At 40.8% G+C, this 25201-nt stretch overlaps 1 protein-coding gene across 1 annotated transcript in view; it reads left to right on the forward strand.

Moving 5' to 3' along the window:
• The first annotated feature begins 538 nt into the window (after positions 1 to 538).
• The window catches only part of LOC117531822 (very long-chain acyl-CoA synthetase-like), a 45872-nt gene continuing 21209 nt past the window's right edge, over positions 539 to 25201 (forward strand). The window contains exons 1-7 of the mRNA XM_034194990.1: positions 539 to 1042; positions 5462 to 5671; positions 5781 to 5939; positions 16571 to 16695; positions 17327 to 17521; positions 18720 to 18810; positions 18886 to 19084. Coding sequence (XP_034050881.1) covers positions 562 to 1042; positions 5462 to 5671; positions 5781 to 5939; positions 16571 to 16695; positions 17327 to 17521; positions 18720 to 18810; positions 18886 to 19084 — 1460 coding nt within the window. The 5' untranslated portion in view covers positions 539 to 561. The remainder of the gene's footprint in view (positions 1043 to 5461; positions 5672 to 5780; positions 5940 to 16570; positions 16696 to 17326; positions 17522 to 18719; positions 18811 to 18885; positions 19085 to 25201) is intronic.

Consider the following 25201-nt stretch of genomic DNA (forward strand, 5'->3'; position numbering starts at 1 on the left):
TACATTGCCGACAAATATTATTTCAGTAGCTGTTCTGTTTATGAGAAATTATCAGCGTTCTATCGGCAAAATTTTGGCCGATAGTGAGTATTTTGCAAAGAGCTTATATCTGCAGATAATATTGGCCGGCCGATATATCGGTCGGGCTCTAATTAGTAGGGCAAACACTCTCTAAAATCTAACCATTATATGTTTACTTGAAAAATAGCTGTCTTAGTTTCCTGGTGTACAATTAGTAACACCCACATTAAATAATAAAGTTTTGCTTAATTTGTGAACAACTTTTATCAAGCAAACGCAACATGTTTTATTTCACAGTGTTGCTGAAGAAGAACTATCTGTCCAAATAAAGATGTGAATGGAGTGGACAGATAGGAGGTACTGAATACTCCCGAAACATGCGACTTTGATTCGCTTGTAATAAGTAAATCTGGCAACACTACTTATAGCGTACTCTAACGCGCGCTGTGAAGCCTTTCGCGTCTTCCACACCGCAAACTTTTGCAGTTTTGAACCATTTTTTTGTGTGTTTGTTTTTTTTTTTTTTACACCCCTCTTATAATGATCTCATATATTCTGTTCACCGCGCTGGCACTTTTGGCAATGTTGCCGTTTCTCCTTTACGCGAGAAATCCTTATGTTTGGGAAGACATAAAGTACTTCGTCGTTGGCATTAAAGTCGCCATCCGCCTTTGCGAACTCAGCATTCGAAAACCTTTCTACGGTATTCTGGACTGTTTTCTGGACAAAGTGGCGAAACATCCTCATAAGAATTTCATCGTTTTTGAGGAGCGCTGCTACACTTACAGCCAAGCCGACAAAGAAAGCAACAAAGCGGCCAGAGCTCTGAGGACGCACGGCCACCTGGAGCAGGGAGACACGGTGGCCCTGTTCCTGGGAAACGAGCCTCTCTTCGTGTGGATCTGGCTCGCTGTGGCCAAGCTGGGATGTACAGCTGCTCTCCTCAACTACAACATCAGATCCAAATCTTTGCTGCACTGTTTCTCCTGCTGTGATGCCAAAGTGCTGGTGGCTGGTGCTGGTAAGACGCACACACACACACACTGGACCATGAGCCTCCTCCTTGACATTGAAGGCAAGAACAATCAGAGATTTCTGACGTCCACCAAATCCAGATCTGGATCACCTCTAAATTTCAGTGGAGTCTTCCATGGCCTATCTGTGGTGCAAATCCATGAAGTAGTTTTGATGTAATCCTTCAAAGCCTATACAAAGTGAAATCTTGATCCAGAATCCGGATCACTTCCAAAATTTAATGGAGTCTTCCATGGCCTAATATCTATCTGTGTTGAAAATTTCATCAAATTCCGCGCAGTAGTTTTGACATAATCTTGCTAGAAGACAGACAGACCGACAAATAAATAAACACTGATGATTTTATATTTTCTTTATGCATCAGATTGTGGCTCCTTTGATTAAAGTCATTCATATGTTCAAACTGTTAGTGTCATATCAGACATGGGGCCAAATACAAAAGTATTTGTATTTGAAAATACTTAAATACATTTTTTTGGAGTATTTGTATTTTCTGATTTTGAATTCAAAGTATTTGTATTTGTAATTCAAATACATCGCCGATCCCAAGTATTTCCAAATACTTTTCAAACTTGGGAATCTCTGCAACACCGTGTTGAGACACACCAGAAAACTATAAGCTCCGCGTTATTGTGATTGAGATACAATAATACAATATGCTGAGACGAGAAGATATGACATTTTATTATTGTTTTGTGATATGGTGGATACAAAAGGATGCAATATTGATGGAAACAGAATATATATTGTGATAGTTTGATTATTGCCTGTGATATTATAATAGTGAATTTGTGATAAAACATTCAATCCTTTACTTATCAATAGTATTTGGTCATGCTATTTTCACAATAAATTGTCACCGGTTTATCAGTTTTTGTGTTGATTTGTTGTTTATAGTTCATAGAAAGTATTTGTGTTTGAAATACTCAAAATATAAAGTATTTGTATTTGAAAAAGTACAAAGTATTTGTATTTGGAATTCGAAAATCTAAAGTATTTGTATTTAAATACAATGCAAAGTATTTGACCCCATGTCTGTGTAATATTATACTGTAGTAAGTCTCTTCAGCTGTCCTTCCTGACACACACACACACACACACACACACACACACACACAGGTTCCACATGTATATTTCATCAGATATATTTCATTAGTATCGGTCACGGACCCGTAGTGGTCCGCGGACCACTCTTTGAGAAAGGCTGCGCTCAGGGGACCTTGCTCACAGCTTTGCTTCCGACCCCGCCTTTTCTGTGTGGCGTTTGCTTGTTTGCCTGAGGGAAGGCCCACGTTTCACCTGACTGCAGCAGATAGGTGGTTATTTCAGAGATGTGGGAACGGATCAGTTGTCCAGCTGGGTGGTTGCCATCCAGGACCCAAGGTTGTTGTGTGGTTTCATGGATGGAGCAAAGTGCAGCATCATCGCATGCTTCCAGGCTTGACTTGAGTTGTCTTCTAACTGAGCTGTAGCTTTCAAACAAGAACCAAATCATCCAGCAAAATGTTCTGTGCAGCTTTTTGAAGGCACATACAGTCTTTAACATCAATGAAAAGGTAGATAGCAACTGAGATCAAGCTTCTCCAAAAAAAAAAAAAAAAACTTCTCCTCTATTGTGTCTGGGGATGAACACTGGCCTGATGTGCCGAAGTGTCGGTCAAAGATGGACGTTGGAATAGCTGCACAAGGATGCGCTTATGTCACTGTATACCTCCCTACTTAGATCACACTTGGACTACAGCCACTCCATCTGGACTCCATATCATAGCCAAGACATATCTGCTCAAAGAAGAGCAACCAAAAGTGCATGAAAATACACGACTTTTGCATACCAAAGACTCAAGCATGATACGATTAACACATAGAAGATTTGTACAACCCAGATTTGACAGCAACATTGTGGAGAGATAGGAGGTGTGAGAAGAGGAAATGTGTTAGGGTTAGGTGTTCGGGTGGAACCGAACAGTTTCAGACTGTGGATCCACACGCAGGGAGCTGGACAAGGAGAGGAGTTCAAAAGGAAAAAATATATTTATTTGCAATAAATAAATGAAATGCTGTGCTGGGATGCCTGCAGTATAGAGAGTGACCCGCCTCCTAGTGGTGAAATAAGGGAGGTGCAGTTTCCCAGGCCAGTCTTGTAAGGAATAATGTCAACTAAGGATTCTATGACAAGGGCCAGGTGGAACGCTCGCCTCAGCAACCAGGAACTAAGGAAGAAGACACACGGGGTGAGTGAAAAGCATTCGTAACGCTGTACTCCAAAACAGTCACAGTTCAACACAGGCTGCTTCAGGAAATGAAGTTCTCTTCTTAAGAAATAAAGTTCACTGTTCAGTAATTGTTCATCTATATACGTAAAGGGCTGTCTGTCTGTCTGTCTGGGATACTATATGTATTCTAAATCCTCATGACTTGGGGAACAAACTGGTACCATTTTTTTTTAAAAAGTTGAACTGAAAATTACCCCCAAAATAGCCGGCTGTGGGTGTGACCAGACAGGTTCAGATTTCCAGCCCTGTATATGTGTTGTCCATCTCTGTTTATTTAATCCCTTTTTTCAGCTACTTTATGTTCTCAACTGTTAAGCACCTGACTGTCCTATACAACCCAGTTTGCCTTCTTGTCTGAATACATTCATTTTATGTTTGTAAAATTGCAATGTAAAAACAGTGAAATACACCACTACTTCAATTTTGATTCATTGATATTTACATTTACTGTTACCTACCTTTTGTGTGTAATTTTGTTATAAATTTGATTGCAAAACAAAGTCTGCATGAAGGACTTCAAATGTATTTGTCTTTTAACCAAGTATTTCCACTTAGTTTGGGGAGTCCACCTCTTATAGTTCTGCTGGACAAACTTTAGCCCATTAACTATTATATTTATAAGACATCAGCATTACAAAAAAAAAAATGTTGGGCAGTTGTTTTGATTAAAATGATTGGCATTTGGCTTATGTCTAAACCAGGTTAACCCAGGCAGTGCCGGGTACCCCAGCTAGTAGTTTATAAGTTGTGCTCAAAGGTCAGAGGTCAAGTGCTGCATGTTGTAATGCAGTTCCAATTAAGCAGGACTTGATACAGCTGGGATCTCAATGGTTTGATATCAGAGTTTATGCAGTTATTAGGGAGCGTTCTTGGCACAGTTCTTTATCATAGCACAGTCACAAACAGGAACGAGTGAGAACGGGATCTCATTGTGATGAGAAGAACTTAAGTGGCGTGTAGTCAAGACAGCACTCTATGCCGAGAGCCAAGGAGTTCCCAAAGTGACGTAGCTGTGCTGGTAGTCACAGGATCCATGTCCGCTTGGAAGCTGTCCTGGAATAGTCTGGAACATCAGGAAAAGACAGTTTGCTCTAATACGGGAATTAGAGGGGGAGGTCAGCGTTATCTGAGCATAAGGTGCAGGAAGCTTCGGTGTTTTGAGCGCACAGCTGGAAGACGCGGTCAGGGGCATGGGACGGCAATCAGGTTTGGTCCTCCTGGTATCTGTCTGGATCATGGAAAGTAGGCTCTGAAAGCTGGCGAGGCAGAAACGAGGAAAGCAAGGCGACAAACAAGTCTCTGGCCAGGCTCTGAGAGCTTAGAGAGATGCATCTGGAGCTCATGGAAAGTCATTCAAGAATCTGGCAACTACTGAACGAAAAGTCAGGGTTTAAATCAGGGGTGGGCAATCATGTGCCATAAAGGGCCGAGACACTGCAGGTTTTCCATGCAACCAATCGCCTCAGCAGGTGATTTCATTAAAGATCAGGTGTTTCAGCAGGTGATTTCATTGACAACCAGGTGTTTATGTTCAGAGCAGAAGCTCATCAGCAACCCACCTGCTGAGGTGATTGGTTACACGGATAACCTGCAGTGTCTTGGCCCTGACGCCCACCCCTGGTTTAAATAGTCTGTCAGTAATCAATCACTATCTGATCCAGGTGTGGAAAATAAGAGGGTGCCATCTGGTGGAGAAACTAACACATGACAAGTTAAAAGACAGTTAAAACCAGGATCCATGGGAAATCCTGACAAATGACCTTAAACTTTAGGAGTCATAGAACTAATATCAGAAAATGCAGCCTGAGAAATAGGACAAACACAGGAAGAGCTTGATCAAAAATGTGGCGTCAGCATGTAGGTTGAACTCTTAAACATCCACTTGACAAACACTGGGAACATCATCCAGTGAAATACAGCACTGATGAGTAGCTGGGATCATATCAGCTAAATGGTGTATACATAAGTAGCTCCTCAGATTAGGACAAAGAGGTTTTGTAGAAAACATATGTCCAAAATACAACTGAAGATATTTTTTGTTACAAATTAATCTGCTTTCTGACACAGTCTTGCTTTTGACTGTGATAAACTCTAACTTTTGCTCTGTCCTTTCCTCTTTAACTGTCTTTCAGACCTGCGAGGAGCTATAGAGGAGGTGCTGCCGTCTTTGCGGCAGCAGGGCGTCCGTGTGTTCATCCTAACTGAGAGCTGTGATTCCGAGGGCTTAGAAAGTCTCTGCGACAAGATCGAGAAGGAGTCAGACCATCCTCTGTCACCTCAGCTCAGGTCCAACACCCATCTAAAGAGCCCTGCACTGTACATCTACACCTCAGGAACCACCGGTAACTTCACCACTACCTTTTCTCATCTGCATAAAATAAACAGTTTGTATTGCTGGTCTTGAGGTACATAGTCATGGCAGTAAAGAAGTGTTACAATGATATCTTGTAGGGCTTCCAAAAGCAGCAGTAATTCACCAATTGAGGGTTTGGATGTTGGCGAGTGTTCAGACTTACACTGGCACAACCTCTGATGACATCATCTATGTTTGTCTGCCTCTGTACCATGGTTCTGCCTTTCTGCTTGGACTTTGTGGAGCTATAAATAAAGGTAACTTCTGAGCATATTCCACTGTACGTAGGCTATGGACAGGATTGTTTACAGCACTGTATCACACAAAATTTTGCAGCGTCCATTAAATTCTCTCATCCTAGTCAAAACACTAGCAGCCATGTTCTTGGATAACTTGAAGACTCCTGACATTCGAGCTTAGAAAGTCACTAAATAAGACCACTGCTGCAGATACAAACGCTTTAGTTACTCTGTCAATATTAGTCATAAATTAGATTAGATAGAACTTTATTGATCCCTTGGAAAGACTCCCTCGGGGAAATTGAGGTTCCAGCAGCATTGTTTATGTAGCAGCACACAGGGCAAGAAGCACACAGTATCAAAAGTGAAAGTAAAAAAAAAAAACAGCTGCAATATAAATATCAGAAATACTGATCAAAACTGGTTTACTGGCCATTTCAATTTCAGTTTATTTCATTTATATAGCGCCAAATCACAACAAAATTGCCTCAAGGCGCTTTACACAAGTAAGGTCTAACCTTACCAACCCCTAGAGCAAGCACACAGGTGACAGTGGTAAGAAAAAACTCCCTCCGATGATTTGAGGAAGAAACCTCAAGCAGACCAGACTCAAAGGGGCGACTGTCTGCTTGGGCCATGCTGTCAACACAATAGACAGAACACATATACAGCAAATTTTGTGAGCCCATGCTGGTGTCCAGGACGGGAGGCCTGCAAAAGAAGACACCTACTTCCACTTCCGGATGGAGCCGCACCTCAAACAGAGAGAAAAAACAGAATCAGGCGGCAGAAAGACAACAAATACGGTATAATTTGTCAGCATTAAGCAACAAAGCTACTCCTGTCCCTCTCAGTCCCACAATAGACAGAATTGGTGTCATCCTTGCGGTGTAACAAAAATGAAAGTGTATTTTTTGTCACCTCTTTAATATCTTCTTCTTTGTCTTTCGGCTGTTCCCGTTAGGTGTCGCCACAGCAGATCAATTGTTTCCATCTCACCCTGTCCTCTGTATCTTCCTCTGTCACACCAACCACCTGCACGTCCTCTCTCAGCACATCCATGAACCTCCTATTTGGTCTCCCTCTTCTCCTCTTACCTGGTGGCTCCATCCTCAGCATCCTTCTCCCTATATACCCTGGGTCCCTCCTCTGCACATGTCCAAACCATCTCAATCTCGCCTCTCTGACTTTGTCTCCAAACCGTCCCACCTAAGCTGTCCCTCTGATATGTTCATTCCTAATCTTGTCCATTCTTGTCACTCCCAAAGAGAATCTCAACGTCTTCAGTTCTGCCACCTCCAGCTCTGCCTCCTGTCTTTTTGTTAGTGCCACCGTCTCTAAACCATACAACATAGCTGGTCTCACTACTGTTTTGTAAACTTTCCCCTTCACTCTTGCTGATATTCTTCGGTCACAAATCACTCCTGCCACCTTTCTCCACCCACTCCACCCTGCCTGTACTCTCTTCTTCACCTCTCTACCACACTCTCCATTACTTTGAACAGTTGACCCCAAATATTTAAACTCATCTACTTTCACCACTTCTACTCCTTGTAACTGCACTATTCCACTGGGCTCCCTCTCATTCACACACATGTACCGTATTTTCCGGACTATAAGTCGCACTTTTTTACATGTTTTGGCCTGGGGTGCGACCTATACTCCGGTGCGACTTATAAATGAAAAATATACCGGTAGGATCTCAATTAATTTACTGTAACAAAACAATTTTACGTGACAGAGTCGATCTATGTTTTAAAATGGTCACCGGAAAAGGAAATGCAATGCATCATGGGCACTGTAGTATGACGGCCATCCTATAGTTCACGCTGGTCGCGATAACCAATCAGAGAACAGAACTTTGGATGCGTATTCCTCACCTCACCCACAGCGTGTGAAGCTGACGAACACGGTGCTTGCTGTTATTCCGGCTTGGCGAACAGAACAGCTTCAACCCTTGGATATCAATGTGAGCAGAGTGTTTAAGTTGACGCTGAGAGCTGCGTGGGAGCATTGGGTGAGCGACGGCGGAGGATTAGCGTGTGCACTTGGAAGGAGCTGGCGTTGATGATTGTGAAAAGCGTTTGAAGCAGACGAACATGGTGTTTATTCCGGGACGGCTAACAAGACAGCTTCAACCCTTGGATATCAGTGTGAGCAGAGTTGACGCTGAGAGCTGCGTGGGAGCACTGAGCGACGGCGGAGGATTAGCGTCTGCACTTGGAAGGAGCTGGATCGACACCGCTGGGTGGTCATGAGCTGCGCAGGTAGGCGCTGCATGGTTCGGCTCGCAATGTGGTCCGCAAAATACAAACATATCCGTAGGTAAAATGCAGCTCACGAGAGGGCACTCGAGGCTTGTGTAACTGTTCCTGCGACTTCTGACTACCATAGAAAAATAAAAATTTTAACGTTACTGATAACATAACAAGACAATGGAGAAGGCCCGAAAAAATGCCACCAAAAAGAAAATCATACTCTGCAGATTACAAGTTGCGACTGGTGAAATATGCATCCGAAAACGGTAGCCGTCACAATATTATCATCTGAACTTTTCATGTTAACATACCTGTATGTCCATGGGACTTATAGTCCAGTGGACCTTATTTATGGTTTATTTTTCTTTATAATGGATAAAGTGGCTGGTGCGACTTATACTCCGGTGCGACTTATTTATGGTTTGTTTTTCTTTATAATGGATAAAGTGGCTGGTGCGACTTATACTCCGGTGCGACTTATAGTCCGGAAAATACGGTACTCAGTCTTGCTTCTACTGACTTTCATTCCGCTTCTCTTCAAAGCATATCTCCACTTCTCCAGACTAGACTCAACTTGCTCTCTACTCTCACTACAGATCACGGTGTCATCTGCAAACATCATAGTCCATGGGGACTCCTGTCTGATCTCATCTGTCAACCTGTCCATCACCACTGCAAACAAGAAAGGACTCAGAGCTGATCCTTGGTGTAACCCCACCTCCACCTTGAATGAGTCTGTCATTCCAACTGCGCATCTCACCGCTGTCACACTATTCTTGTACATGTCCTGCACTACCCTAACATACTTCTCTGCCACTCCAGACTTCCTCATACAATGCCACAACTCTTCTCTTGGCACCCTATCATAAGCTTTTTCTAAGTCCACAAACACACAATGTAACTCTTTCTGTCCTTCTCTGTACTTTTCCAACAGTATTCTCAGAGCAAACATTGCATCTGTAGTGCTCTTTCTCGGCATGAAACCATATTGCTGCTCACAGATCTTCACCTGTTTTCTAAGCCTAGCTTCTACTACTCTTTCCCATAACTTCATGCTGTGGCTGATCAGCTTTATGCCTCTGTAGTTACTGCAGCTCTGCACATCACCCTTGTTCTTGAAAATAGGAACCAGCACACTTCGTCTCCACTCCTCAGGCATCCTTGGGATGGAGAAGTGAGGGACTTTCCAAGATTTTATTAAACAATCTGGTTAGAAACTCTACTGCCATCTCTCCTAGACATTTCCATGCTTCCATTGGAATGTCATCTGGACCAACTGCCTTTCCACTCTTCATCCTCTTCATAGCAGCCCTCACTTCTTCCTTGCTAATCTCTTTTACTTCCTGATTTACTCTCACCACATCATCCAGCCTTTTCTCTCGCTCATTTTCTTTATTCATCAACTCTTCAAAATATTCCCTCCACCTTCTCAGCACACACTCCTCACTTGTCAGCACATTACCATGTGCATCTTTTACCACCCTAACCTGATGCACATCCTTTCCAGCTCTGTCCCTTTGTCTGGCCAATCGGTACAAGTCCTTTTCTCCTTCCTTACTATTCAACTTCTTGTACAGCTCGCAATATGCCTTTTCCTTTGCTTTTGCCACTTCTCTTCTCACCTTACGCCGCATCTCCTTGTACTCCTGTCTACTTTCTTCATCTCTCCGACTATCCCAAAACTTTTTCGCCAACCTCTTTCTCCTTATGCTTTCCTGGACCTCTTCATTCCACCACCACGTCTCCTTGTCTTCCTTCCACTGTCCAGATGTCATACCCAGTACTGCCCTAGCTGTCTCCCTCACCACATCTGCAGTACTTTTCCAGTTGTCCAAAATTGCTTCCCCTCCAACTAGTGCTTCTCTTACCTGCTCACTAAATTTCACACAACAGTCTTCCTCCTTCAGCTTCCACCATCTGATCCTTTGTTGAGCTCTCACTCGCTTCTTCTTCTTTACCTCTAAAGTCATCCTACAAACAACCATCCTATGCTGTCTAGTGACCCTCTCTCCTGCTACCACCTTACAGTCTGTGATTTCTTTTAGCTTGCATCTCCTCTAAAGAATGTAGGCCACCGTGCACCTTCCTCCTCTCTTATATGTTACCCTGTGCTCCTCCCTTTTCTTAAAGTAGGTATTCACCACAGCCATTTCCATCCTTTTTTCAAAATCAACTACCATCTGTCCTTCCCCATTCCTATCCTTGATACCATATCTACCCATTACGTCCTCATCACCTCTGTTCCCTTCACCAACATGCCCATTGAAGTCTGCTCCTATCACCACTCTTTCATGCTTGGGCACACTCTCCACCACCTCATCTAACACACTCCAGAAATCTTCTTTCTCCTTCATCTCACAACCTACCTGTGGGGCATATGCACTGATGATATTCATCATCACCCCTTCAATTTCCAACTTCACACTCATCACCCTGTCAGACACTCTCTTAACCTCCAACACACTTTTAACATACTCTTCCTTTAAAATGACCCCAACACCATTTCTCTTCCTGTCCTCACCATGGTACAACAACTTGTACCCACCGCTGATGCTCCTGCTCTTATTTCCCTTCCACTTGGTCTCTTGCACACACAATATGTCTACTTTTCTCCTCTCCATCATATCAGCCAGCTCTCTCCCTTTACCAGTCATACTACCAACATTCAAAGTCTCCACTCTCATTTCCACCCTTCTAGTTTTCTTCTTCTCCCGCTGTTCGTGGCAACGTTTTCCTCCTCTTCTTCGTCGTCTTCGCCCAGCAGTAGCCCAATTTCCACCGGCACCCTGTTGGGCAATGGCACCGGTGGCGGACGTTGTTAACCCTGGCCGCGACCAATCCGGTATGGGAATTCGATTCTGAGTCTGCATAGTTGGGTTGGCTTGTTTTACACCGGATGCCCTTCCTGACGCAACCCTCCTCATTTATCCGGGCTTGGGACCGGCACTCAGAATGTACTGGCTGCACACCCCATGTGGCTGAGTTTGTCACCTCTTTAATATGCACATCAAAATATAAGAACTGATCAAATATTACACCAAGATTTTTTCCCTCATTCACAGTCTTGACTCATACAGGCATCAAGAGATGTGATCCAACGACTGTCTCATTTTTCAAGATTACACCGGTGTTTTGGTGCGCATGCTTTAGTTTCTTTTTGTGTGTTACTTTTGTGATTTGCAACGGTTCCCAGATCTCTTTCACTCACACAGAGCTCACAAAATCAGGGGAACAACACAATTTTCAATTTCAATTTATTTTCATTTATATAGCGGCAAATCACAACAGAGTTGCCTCAAAGCGCTTCACACAGGCTAGGTCTAACGTTAGCAACCCCCAGAGCAACAGTGGTAAGGAAAAACTCCCTCTGAGGAAGAAACCTCAAGCAGACCAGACTCAAAGGGGTGAACTTCTGCTTGGGCCATGCTACAAACATAAATTACAGAACAATTCACGGACAAATATACAAGAAATGCTATTGGCGCACAGGACAGGAGGATCGCCAACACCAGTTGATTTGTTTCCCATTTTTCTCGAGCCTTCAGTGGATTTCTTGGGCATCTTGGCCAGTGGTGCCCTCACCAAGGCCCGTGCAGTGAAACGCTGTTGCGGCCACCGTACACCACTACCAGGAATATTTCTCTCCAATGTCCACTCTCACTTCAAATACTGATATCTAAGAAAGTAAAAAAGACTTGTTTAAAGAAAATTTGACTTAATTTTTGTCTAAATAGAAAAATAATTTTGGCAAGCATTTTTTTTAACATAAGAAAAAATGTCTTATTTTTGGGAAATTGCATCTCACTTTTTCTTAAGTTTTCCAGCTAATATCAAACTGTATTTAACTAGTAACAAGGAAAAACAATGGATTTCAAATCATCCAAGCAAAGGAAGAAAATTGTTTTCCTTATTTTAAGACAGAGGCTCATCTTAAAATAAGGATTCTGTCTAGTTTTAAAGTAGACCTGCATTGAAATAAATGCAGTCAGATCTTTGGACCAAAAAATGACTTATATTTACACATAAGATCCTTCTGAATGTAGTAAAGTAAATCTGCAAGCCCAGATCTGTCATTCAACGGAAAAATCTTCATTTGAAAATGACAAATTTACAGCTAACATGTAGCCCTCCGCAAATTGTCCCTCTCATCATGGACGCTGCCGAGACGTCAGGGACAAGACCCTCTCCCAGCATGCATTGTGCGCGCCAACTGTAATTTGTGGATTTATGTCAGTTTGCATCTGCACCTTTTTCTTGTCTTTATACGGAAGGATCTACTTTTTAAACTTTCATATTGTCTTGCTGTACGCTTGGTGAGTACACATTTCTTTTATTTGTGCTTGAAAATGATTTTTGTGGACTTTTTCATACGCCCGTTTGATTGAGTGGTGTCGCATTGAAAATCTACTGTCTTTCACCTCCGGTGTACCGTCGCGGGCTACGGAGGCGAGACCCGCAAAGAATTCAAGTCATTAAAAATATATAAACCTCTCTCAGTGGCCACGGAGCTCTGTGGCTCCGATTACCGAGACGTGCGGCGCTGCGGATTTTGCAGCAAGAAGTCTGTCCTTGCAGCAACAGGTGTCACTGCGCACACTGCATTAAAACGGCGAGCGTAGTCTCTGGACTTGTGCCAAGTTGGCTGCAACTCCATTCAATAGACAGAGAGGTGGTGCTGGCTGCACAGCAGACACGGGGGTGTGAGTGCCGCGGCAGCATTTAACGAGCGCATGCACTCGGTAAGCGTATCGGGGGCAGTGAGAGCGAGGCGTCGGGGAATAATGTCGCCCGCTGTCGATGCCGCCACTGATCTGAACCCCGGATCTGAGCAAGCAGAGCTGTATCTCACATTCATTGCAGCTTACTTTTGGATGGTGAAACCAGGATGTGTATAACAGTAACATTACTAAGAGATAAAATCAATTTCAATGCGGTATCGGACTGAAGGCGGGAACGCGTCGTCTTGTCACCGACGTCATGGAGATGATCCGGATGTACAAACTGTTTTCACAGAGGGCTAAATGTTAGCTGCAAATTTGTCATTTTTAAACGAATATTTCTCCGCTGAATTACAAATTTGGGCTTACAGATTTACATTACTGCATTCACAAGGGTCTTATAAATACATATCAGCTATTTCTTTTCTGAAATCTGACCACATTTATTTCAATGCAGGTCTCCTTTAAGGCACATTTTGATTATTCAGTGCGTAGACATTTTACTAGTTTTGAGAATTCTAACCAAGTAAATTTTTCTTACACCGTTGGCAGATTTTTTTTTTTTTTTTTTTTGCTTAATGCAAAAGAGTTTGATTAGATTTTGGCTTATTTTAAGAGGGATAGTTTTTGGCTCTGCAAAATAAAATGGACAAACTCAGAGGGATTTCACTACATCTGCAGTTTTGTGCTTCACGGAGACGTGACTTTGTGGATCGATTCTGGACTCTGTGGTGCAGCTGGCAGGCTTCCAACTTTCCAGAGTGGACGGAGACGCGGGACTCTCCGGCAAAACGAAGGGTGGTGGAATCTGTGTTTATGTCAATATGTGCTTGTAGTGTTGACTGTTAGCAGTAATTCAAGGGTTTTAATACAAACATTGCATTCACCATTTGGAAATTTAGGCAATTTGTGGAGAGGTGGGTGATACCGGGAATTTTGGTATTGATCCAATACCAAGTAAATACAGGCCCAGTATCGCCGATATCGATACCGATACTTTTTCATATTTAAGCTTCATAGATCCAAAGGATCCAAAAGACCTAGGATAGAATTTCGCCAAACATTGTACGTGACAACAAAATACTTTATTATTACAATCAACATTTTTGTTTAAAAAAATAATCACACAACACAAAATCTCCTGAGGTAGAGGGCTGACAAACCACAATACAAGGGTGCGCTGCTCCGTGTTGTGTGACACAGCGCAGCACTGCTCTTACAGACAGAGAGTAGACTTTGATGAATCTGCGTGTGCAGCAATCAGTGCGTGTGGAAGAAAAAAAGCTTGAGTATTGATCTTTTTACACGAGGATCATTCAATATCAATACCAGCGTTGGTATCAATATTATCGATATTAGGATCGATCTGCCCACCACTAGTAAATAGTGCCTCCATTTTCAGAGTCAGTAAATAAGTAAGTAAATATATAACTTCCTTCAGTTTCTCCCTTTTGTCGCTCCGGGTCACCAAAGCAGATTCAACAGGGACCTGCATGCTGATTTGGTTTTGTGTGCTAGATGCTCTTGCAACTCCACATTACATGGATAACGAGCAGGGATAGTCTTGAACAGAGAACCTTATACTCTGGAAACAAGCACAATAACCGCGTAGCCACCATGCCAGATATAACAATTATTATTAACGCAGCCTAATTTCTTTAAGTCAAGGGATGGATACATTAACATTTCCCAGTCACTGACGATGTCAGTTTCATTTACATCTAGGAAATCCCTTCGACTTCTCTCTTGTTTACTCGGGGTCGCTACAGCTGAGCTGAGGTGGATCTCCGTGTTGATTTGTCACAAGTTTTACGCTGCATGCCCTTCTCCACGCAACTCCACTTTTCCAGGGGTGTCCTTGAACCAGGACCCTTCTGATCTGGAAACAAGTACACTTGCTCCTCTTGGATTCATTTGCATCTACCATTAAGAAATATAAACAGTATGGTGTACAAACAGTATTGCCCAGAGTTCAGTCAAAAATACAGTAGTGTTCAGAGTAATAGTAGTGCTATGTGACTACAAAGATTAATCCAGGTTTTGAGTATATTTCTTATTGTTACATGGGAAACAAGGTACCAGTAGATTCAGTAGATTCTCACAAATCCAACAAGACCAAGCATTCATGATATGCACACTCTTAAGGCTATGAAATATGGCTATTAGTAAAAAAAAGAAAAACAAAAATAGAAAAGGGGGTGTTCACAATAATAGTAGTGTGGCATTCAGTCAGTGAGTTCATCAATTTTGTGGAACAAACAGGTGTGAATCAGGTGTCCCCTATTTAAGGATGAAGCCAGCACCCGTTGAACATGCTTTTCTCTTTGAAAGCCTGAGGAAAATGGGACGTTCAAGACATTGTTCAGAAGAACAGCGTAGTTTGATTAAAAAGAATGGAGAGGTGAAAACCTATACGCAGGTGCAAAAAAATATTGGCTGTTCATCTACAATGATCTCCAATGCTTTAAAATGGACAAAAAACAAACAAACAAACAAAAAACAAACAAACAGAAAACAGAAAACAACCATCAAAATGAATAGAAGAATAACCAGAATGGCAAAGGCTCACCCATTGATCAGCTCCAGGATGATCAAAGACAGTCTGGAGTTGCCTGTAAGTGCTGTGACAGTTAGAAGATGCCTGTGTGAAGCTAAATTATTTGCAAGAATCCCCCGCAAAGTCCCTCTGTTAAATAAAAGACGTGCAGAAGAGGTTACAATTTGCCAAAGAACACATCAACTGGACTAAAGAGAAATGGAGGAATATTTTGTGAACTGATGAGAGTAAAATTGTTCTTTTTGGGTCCAAGGGCCGCAGACAGTTTGTGAGACGACCCGCAAACTCTGAATTCAAGCCACAGTTCACAGTGAAGACAGTGAAGCATGGTGGTGCAAGCATCATGATATGGGCATGTTTCTCCTACTATGGTGTTGGGCCTATATATCGCGTATCAGGTATCATGGATCAGTTTGGATATGTCAGAATACTTGAAGAGGTCATGTTGCCTTATGCTGAAGAAGACATGCCCTTGAAATAGGTGTTTCAACAAGACAATGACCCCAAGCACACTAGTAAATGAGCAAAATCTTGGTTCCAAACCAACAAAATTAATGCCTCGCAGATGTGAAGAAATCATGAAAAACTGTGGTTATACAACTAAATACTAGTTTAGTGATTCACAGGATTGCTAAAAAAGCAGTTTGAATATAATAGTTTTGAGTTTGTAGCATCAACAGCAGATGCTACTATTATTGTGAACACCCCCTTTTCTACTTTTTTTACTAATAGCCCAATTTCATAGCCATAAAATAGTTTTGAGTTTGTAGCATCAACAGCAGATGCTACTATTATTGTGAACACCCCCTTTTCTACTTTTTTTTTTACTAATAGCCCAATTTCATAGCCTTAAGAGTGTGCATATCATGAATGCTTGGTCTTGTTGGATTTGTGAGAATCTACTGAATCTACTGGTACCTTGTTTCCCATGTAACAATAAAAAATATACTCAAAACCTGGATTAATGTTTTTAGTCACATAGCACTACTATTATTCTGAACACTACTGTAGTTTCTTACCACCATCCACCCTAATTACACAGACTGTAATCTGACCAATATGTATGTGATAATTTGAAGTTTACATTTCTGAAACATGCACTTCTTTTTTTTGTAGGTAACACCATTGTTTTAAAGCGAAAATTCTCTGCCTCTCAGTTCTGGAATGACTGTAGAAAGTACAATGTGACAGTCATTCAGTATATAGGAGAGATCATGCGCTACCTCTGCAACACACCAAAGGTAAGCCTCAGTATTCAAAACAACAGTTAGAGCCAGTGGTATTTTGCCTACCTATGGCTGGTCTCACATTGCCGGTTTTCGGACCTGATGGATGTCCGGATTTCAAATACGAGGTAATTGGGTCAGATTGGTCACAACAGCAGTCTAAAATTGTGTGCTGCACATTTATCACCAGATTACTGCCAATTATAAGCGGCATTGGCCATAGCACGATGTAGCTTATAAATGTATATTGTGATTCTTTGAACTGCACATGCATGAGAACGAAATAAACACCAAAGCCATCTGTAAAATTAAAGTAAAAGATGCATATGCACAAATTAGAATTTGATTAATCATGATGTCACGACAGTAATTTATGTTCAGAATTGCTATGATTGGTTGCAGTGTTCTACAACGCCACTATGAGCACCGGCTGCACACGTGACATGCCCTGTTTGAGTATTCGATTGTTTGTTTTTTCTTAGTGACTATTATAACCAGTCCGGTGCCAAAAACTGGCAGTGGGAGACCAGCTTAACTAACAGTATGTGGTGTATTAATGGCATTTATGGACCCTAAATGAGCAGAAGAGCTGAAATAAGTATTTATTATCCTTCTCATCCTTTCATCTCTCCATCAATCCTTTCAGAGAGACAATGACAGAGATCATAAAGTGCGACTTGCAATTGGAAACGGGACGAGAGCTGACTCCTGGACTGAATTTCTGCAGCGTTTTGGTGCCATTCGTGTCTATGAATTTTATGGGGCTACAGAAGGAAACGTTGCCTTTTTCAACTACATTGGGAAAATTGGCGCCATTGGTAGAGAGAATTTTTACCACAAAGTAAGAGGGGAATGAATAGATTCTCTTTTCAGTATTTAGATAGACAGACTTCATGCCAAGACTGTGTTTTATCCAATTTATAAAAGTATTTTGCGTGACAAGCTTCACAAGTTTAAGTTGCATTATTAAAATGTAAAATGTGTATTTGCAGAACTGTGAAATTAAGTATGTCCAGTGATTGTGTGTTTACACACACACACACACACACACACACACACACACACACACACACACACACACACACACACACACACACACACACACACACACACACACATACATATATACACACACAGTGGTGAGCACAGTCATACTAACTGCTAAATAGTGAAGCTACCTTTTTTGTTATATGCCATGAATACTTCCATCTACTGGATGGCCACACATTATACATGCTAAATCACACTTCACACTAAATCAAAAACAGAATTTTCAGTTTTTAAATTGCCTTTTTTTTTACAAATAAAAAATTACATATTTACAAATACAGATTTATTTGTTAAAACCAACACACGTTACAGTAACTTGTGTGTTGGTTTTACATATAAATAACCAATCAACCACTGATGACAGGAAGCTCATTTTCTCATAATGCCTTTTGACATGTGTGTCAGTAAACGCTCAAACCTTCAAAATTAGTGCATTACTTTAAAACTAAAAGATATAGCTGATATTTTCAGGAACAAAAATGATAGAGGTGACATTAATTTTGATAACTTGTCCGGAATTGGTTTGTTTAACATTTTAACCATAAGTCAAAACTGTGCATGACTCTATGACATGTCTGCAAGACTGTATGGCTGTGAAAATAAATTATCTTTTTTCCTCTCTCTCCTTCCTTTGTCTCTTGTCATCAGATCTCTTTTGCTGAGAGAAGGCTGATTGTAGACAGAAGCGCTGTCTTGTTGTTGTTTGTGATTGCCTTTGAATTTACCCAGAAGTATCAGTAGCTGCCAGTGTACTGGAGTCAATACTAAAAGTTATCAGTTTAGCTTTTAGCTGTAATTTCTGATAAATGTTTTAGGGGTTTATCAGTTTAGCTTTATAAAAGTTAACTTTTTACTTAGCGGATTAACAGTTATCGAAGCTAACTTTTTGGTTAGCTGTGCCCACCATTGTATATATGTGTATGTATGTATATATTCAGTGTATATTTCTTTATATGGATTCTAACTTAAATTTGCATTTATTCTTTCAGATTATGTTTCCATATGAAATAATAAAGTATGACACAGACAAAGAGGAGCCAGTCAGGGATCCTCAAGGATTCTGCATGAAAGTTCCTCGAGGTGAGTCTTCATGAAAAATCAGGATTATCATGCAACCAGCAGTTTTTATAGTTTTTGTGGTTCACTTAACTACAGGAGAGACTGGGTTGCTGATTGGCAAAATTCGAAAATCAGCACCTTTCACTGGCTATGCCAAGAATGAGCAGCAGACAGAGAAGAAGAAGCTGCGGGACGTGTTCGTGAAAGGAGATCTGTATTTTAACAGTGGAGACCTCTTAAAGGTAGACAACGATGGATTTATCTACTTTCAAGACCGCATTGGAGACACCTTCAGGTCAGTGGTTCTCCACTATCACCATTTTAGCATATGTGCCTGACACGGGTTTACATGACCATTATAATCAGATAACTGTTAGTAATCAGATAGCTGAAATAATCTGATTTCTCGCATTTACATCCACTTCAGTAATCCGGTAAATGGAAAAACCGGGTTTACGTGGTTTCACTTCATTAGGTTGATTTCTTTGGGAGTGGAGAAAGAAAAAAGTACAACTCCTGAAGAAAAACCATAGACTGAAAACAAGAGCTCTCTCTCTCTGTCTCTCTCTCTCAGTGTGGAGGTTCATGGAGTTGATGTCTTCGCTGCCTAAATATATGACATCATGGTTTTAGGAAACTCTGCTCAACTTTAATATATTTGCATATAGACCTCATAGTAGATCACCAAGAAATTTGCTGTTCAGAATGCTGAAACAACACACAGGGATGTTCAAGGACAGGTGTTCTGTCAATTTATTTATTTATTTTTTGGGGACACAACGGACTTTGTAAACTTTATTATCTGATGAAGGATGTCACGAGGTGTGACGCGACAGCAGCCCGCCCTGCTGCACCTCTGGAAATGACAACTGCTTTTACACATGTGCAGATGTAAAACAATGAAATAAATCTGATTTAAAGGTACACACTGTATGTACTGAAGAAATCGGAGTATTGGAGAGAAATCCAGATGTGTTAATGTCAAGCAATGTATATTTTTATTTTTGGTCCCGCTTGAAACTCAGCATTTAACACTTTTATTGTTTTTATCAGTGCAATATGCAGGTTGAAAACCAGAGAAAAAGAAAGGAAAAAGTAGAAAATGCAGATTAGAGCAAGAAACGGGTAATCTCATCTATATTTACCGCCACTATGAACTTCCTATTTTAATTTACAAAGAGTTTTAGCCTACAGTTTTCCAAATTCCAACTGCAATCTCCAAACTGTAATTTGACATTAGGTTTTTTTTAATCCAAAATTGTAACCTCCAAAAACTAAGAGTTTTTGAATATATATATATATATATATATATATATATATATATATATATATACAAGAATTTTCTATTTTACGATTCCACTACTTTTTTACATGCATTTCAGTTATTTTTAATTATGGATTTTATATACACATTAATTAAAGAAACACTTTAAAGATAAGAGTGTTTATTTCAAAGGGATCTTCATGTTTCCACTTCTATTATGAGATAAAATGCCATTATATCCATTATATGCCATTATATATATATATATATATATATATATATATATATATATATATATATGAATTGCTGGCTGTCTGAGTGGTGTCCAAAAAATGAGGTGGGCTTCATAGATAATTGGCAAAGCTTCTGGGGAAAACCTGGTCTTGTTAGGAGAGACGGCATCCATCCCACTTTGGATGGAGCAGCTCTCATTTCTAGAAATCTGGCTAATTTTCTTAAATCCTCCAAACCGTGACTATCCAGGGTTGGGACCAGGAAGCAGAGTTGTAGTCTTATACACCTCTCTGCAGCTTCTCTCCCCCTGCCATCCCCTCATTACCCCATCCCCGTAGAGACGGTGCCTGCTCCCAGACCACCAACAACCAGTAAAAATCTATTTAAGCATAAAAATTCAAAAAGAAAAAATAATATAGCACCTTCAACTGCACCACAGATTAAAACAGTTAAATGTGGTCTATTAAACATTAGGTCTCTCTCTTCTAAGTCCCTGTTGGTAAATGATATAATAATTGATCAACATATTGATTTATTCTGCCTTACAGAAACCTGGTTACAGCAGGATGAATATGTTAGTTTAAATGAGTCAACACCCCCGAGTCACACTAACTGTCAGAATGCTCGTAGCACGGGCCGAGGCGGAGGATTAGCAGCAATCTTCCATTCCAGCTTATTAATTAATCAAAAATCCAGACAGAGCTTTAATTCATTTGAAAGCTTGACTCTTAGTCTTGTCCATCCAAATTGGAAGTCCCAAAAACCAGTTTTATTTGTTATTATCTATCGTCCACCTGGTCGTTACTGTGAGTTTCTCTGTGAATTTTCAGACGTTTTGTCTGACTTAGTGCTTAGCTCAGATAAGATAATTATAGTGGGCAATTTTAACATCCACACAGATGCTGAGAATGACAGCCTCAACACTGCATTTAATCTATTATTAGACTCTATTGGCTTTGCTCAAAATGTAAATGAGTCCACCCACCACTTTAATCATATCTTAGATCTTGTTCTGACTTATGGTATGGAAATAGAAGACTTAACAGTATTCCCTGAAAACTCCCTTCTGTCTGATCATCTTTCTTTTCAGCACTGTAGCCAGGCTGACAAAGAGTCAGAGCTCTATTGAGCCGAGTATTCCTTTAACTTTAACTAGTAATGACTTCATGACTTTCTTTGCTAATAAAATTTTAACTATTAGAGAAAAAATTACTCATAACCATCCCAAAGACGTATCGTTTTCTTTGGCTGCTTTCAGTGATGCCGGTATTTGGTTAGACTCTTTCTCTCCAATTGTTCTGTCTGAGTTATTTTCATTAGTTACTTCCTCCAAACCATCAACATGTCTATTAGACCCCATTCCTACCAGGCTGCTCAAGGAAGCCCTACCATTATTTAATGCTTCAATCTTAAATATGATCAATCTATCTTTATTAGTTGGCTATGTACCACAGGCTTTTAAGGTGGCAGTAATTAAACCATTACTTAAAAAGCCATCACTTGACCCAGCTATCTTAGCTAATTATAGGCCAATCTCCAACCTTCCTTTTCTCTCAAAAATTCTTGAAAGGGTAGTTGTAAAACAGCTAACTGATCATCTGCAGAGGAATGGTCTATTTGAAGAGTTTCAGTCAGGTTTTAGAATTAATCATAGTACAGAAACAGCATTAGTGAAGGTTACAAATGATCTTCTTATGGCCTCAGACAGTGGACTTATCTCTGTGCTTGTTCTGTTAGACCTCAGTGCTGCTTTTGATACTGTTGACCATAAAATTTTATTACAGAGATTAGAGCATGCCATAGGTATTAAAGGCACTGCGCTGCGGTGGTAATACTGTGAGAAATCTTGGAGTCATTTTTGATCAGGATATGTCATTCAATGCGCATATTAAACAAATATGTAGGACTGCTTTTTTGCATTTGCGCAATATCTCTAAAATTAGAAAGGTCTTGTCTCAGAGTGATGCTGAAAAACTAATTCATCCATTTATTTCCTCTAGGCTGGACTGTTGTAATTCATTATTATCAGGTTGTCCTAAAAGTTCCCTGAAAAGCCTTAAGTTAATTCACAATGCTGCAGCTAGAGTACTAACGGGGACTAGAAGGAGAGAGCATATCTCACCCATATTGGCCTCTTTTCATTGGCTTCCTGTTAATTCTAGAATATAATTTAAAATTCTTCTTCTTACTTATAAGGTTTTGAATAATCAGGTCCCATCTTATCTTAGGGACCTCATAGTACCATATCACCCCAATAGAGCGCTTCGCTCTCAGACTGCAGGCTTACTTGTAGTTCCTAGGGTTTGTAAGAGTAGAATGGGAGGCAAAGCCTTCAGCTTTCAGGCTCCTGTCCTCTGGAACCAGCTCCCAATTCAGATCAGGGAGACAGACACCCTCTCTACTTTTAAGATTAGGCTTAAAACTTTCCTTTTTGCTAAAGCTTATTGTTAAGGCTGGATCAGGTGACCCTGAACCATCCCTTAGTTATGCTGCTATAGACTTAGACTGCTGGGGGGTTCCCATGATGCACTGAGTGTTTCTTTCTCTTTTTGCTCTGTATGCACCACTCTGCATTTAATCATTAGTGATCGATCTCTGCTCCCCTCCACAGCATGTCTTTTTCCTGGTTCTCTCCCTCAGCCCCAACCAGTCCCAGCAGAAGACTGCCCCTCCCTGAGCCTGGTTCTGCTGGAGGTTTCTTCCTGTTAAAAGGGAGTTTTTCCTTCCCACTGTTGCCAAGTGCTTGCTCACAGGGGGTCGTTTTGACCGTTGGGGTTTTTCTGTAATTATTGTATGGCCTTGCCTTACAATATAAGGCGCCTTGGGGCAACTGTTTGTTGTGATTTGGTGCTATATAAATAAATATAAATAAATTGATTTGATATCCATTTATTTAAGAATAAACCTAAATTAAAGTACAATATTTGTCTAAATGATCAAACAAAGATTCTGTCCAACTGAACATTTTTTATGCTGAAGTACAGCTTACAAACAAACAAATTTATTGACCAAACAAAAGTTTGGTGAATAAATCCGCCAACTAACTCAGGTTTGGATGAGTCTTGAATCAACTTTAACTAGACTCTTGCAGTGATACAAATATCCTGATCGTATTTAAGGACTATAGTTGTTAAAGTAACAAATAAATTACAAATTTTAGCTGGATGGGGAGCGTCGGTGCACAGCCAACGTCAGATCTCTCCAGAGATGTTAAATTGGACTCAGGTCTGGGCTCTAGCTGGGGCACTCAAGGACATTCACAGAGTTGTCTTGAAGTCACTTCTTTAATATCTTGGCTGTGTGCTTTGGGAAAGATGAACCGTCGCCCCAGTTGGACGTCAAGAGCACTCTGGAGCAGGTTTTCATCCAGGATGTCTCTGTACATTGCTGCATTCATCTTTCCCTCAATCCTGACTAGTCTCCCAGTTCCTGCCACTGAAAAACATCCCCACAGCATGATGCTGCCACCACCATGCTTCACTGTAGGGATGGTGCCTGGTTTTCTCCAAACATGACACCTGGAATACACACCAAAGAGTTCATCAGACAGAGACTTTGTCTCATCAGACCAGAGAATTTTGTTTCTCATGGTCTGAGAATCCTTCAGGTGCCTTTTGACAAACTCCAGGTGGGCTGTCATGTGCTTTTTACTAAGGAGTGTCTTCTGGCCACTCTACCATATAGGACTGATTGGTGGGTTGCTGCAGAGAAGGTTGTCCTTCTGGAAAGTTGTCCTCTCTCCATAGAGGAATGCTGGAGCCCTAACAGAGTGACCATCGTCCAAACTTCTTCCATTTACAGATGATGGAGTCCACTGTGATCATTGGGACCTTCAAAGCAGCAGAACGGTTTCTGTACCCTTCCACAGATTTGTGCCTTGAGAAAATCCTGTCTACAGACAATTCCTTTGACTTCATGCTTGGTTTGTGCTCTGACATGCACTGTCAGCTGTGGGAACGTATATGTAGACACATGTGTGTCTTTCCAAATCATGTCCATTCAAATTAATTTACCCCAGGTTGACTCCAATTAAGCTGTAGAAACATCTCAAGGATGATCAGTGGAAACAGGATGCACCTGAGCTCAGTGTTGAGCTTCATGGCAAAGGGTCTGACTTCTTAGTTTTGTTTTGTTTTTTTAATTTTGAATAAATCTGAAAACTCTCAAACTTTTTTCGCATTGTCATTACGGGGTACTGTGTGTAGAATTTTGAGGAATAGGGCTGTAAAAATGTGGAAAAAGTGAAGCACTGTAAATACTTTCGGAATGCATTGTATCTGCACATTTCAGTCGTGAAATCAGACTGTGCCATTTCCTTAGGTCAAAGCAGTACATATGTGTGAGATCCCTCACTTCCACAGGACCTGCCTCTCCTTCAAAAAACACTGGAACCAATAGTCTCTCTTCATCCACCCATTCATTACCAATGGGATTCTAAAGTTGAGGTTGAGCTTGATGGTAATTTACTCATATTGCAGGTACTTTGCTCATCTTACACAATGCTTGAAAGCATTTTCTGTTGGAGGGGAAATCATTACAAGCTTTGCCAGTCTTGATTGCATGCAAATAAAGTAATCTAGTGAAGTACTTGTAGGAATGATTTATGAGAATGAGAAGTTCAACTTTCCTGACTTGAGAGAGTGCCACAAAAACCTCATCATTATGCATTTTAACAACAGCAAAAATAGCTGATTTGCCTTCTGTTTTATAGATTATTCACCACATGAGCTTTTCCATTCTTAGTCCCAAGGGGTCTGAAACAAATCACATATTTGTTTTTTATCTAGAAGGAAACAAGAGGTCTTCTCTGGTGGTTCATTACTTAAATGTTGGGTCGAAGATTGATAATGGAATATACAAAATACAGGTTATTACTATGTCTGAAAGACAGAAAAAGGAAACAAAGTGGAACTA

Source organism: Thalassophryne amazonica, chromosome 2 (assembly GCF_902500255.1).
Source record: "Thalassophryne amazonica chromosome 2, fThaAma1.1, whole genome shotgun sequence".
In the NCBI taxonomy this organism is placed as follows: domain Eukaryota; kingdom Metazoa; phylum Chordata; class Actinopteri; order Batrachoidiformes; family Batrachoididae; genus Thalassophryne; species Thalassophryne amazonica.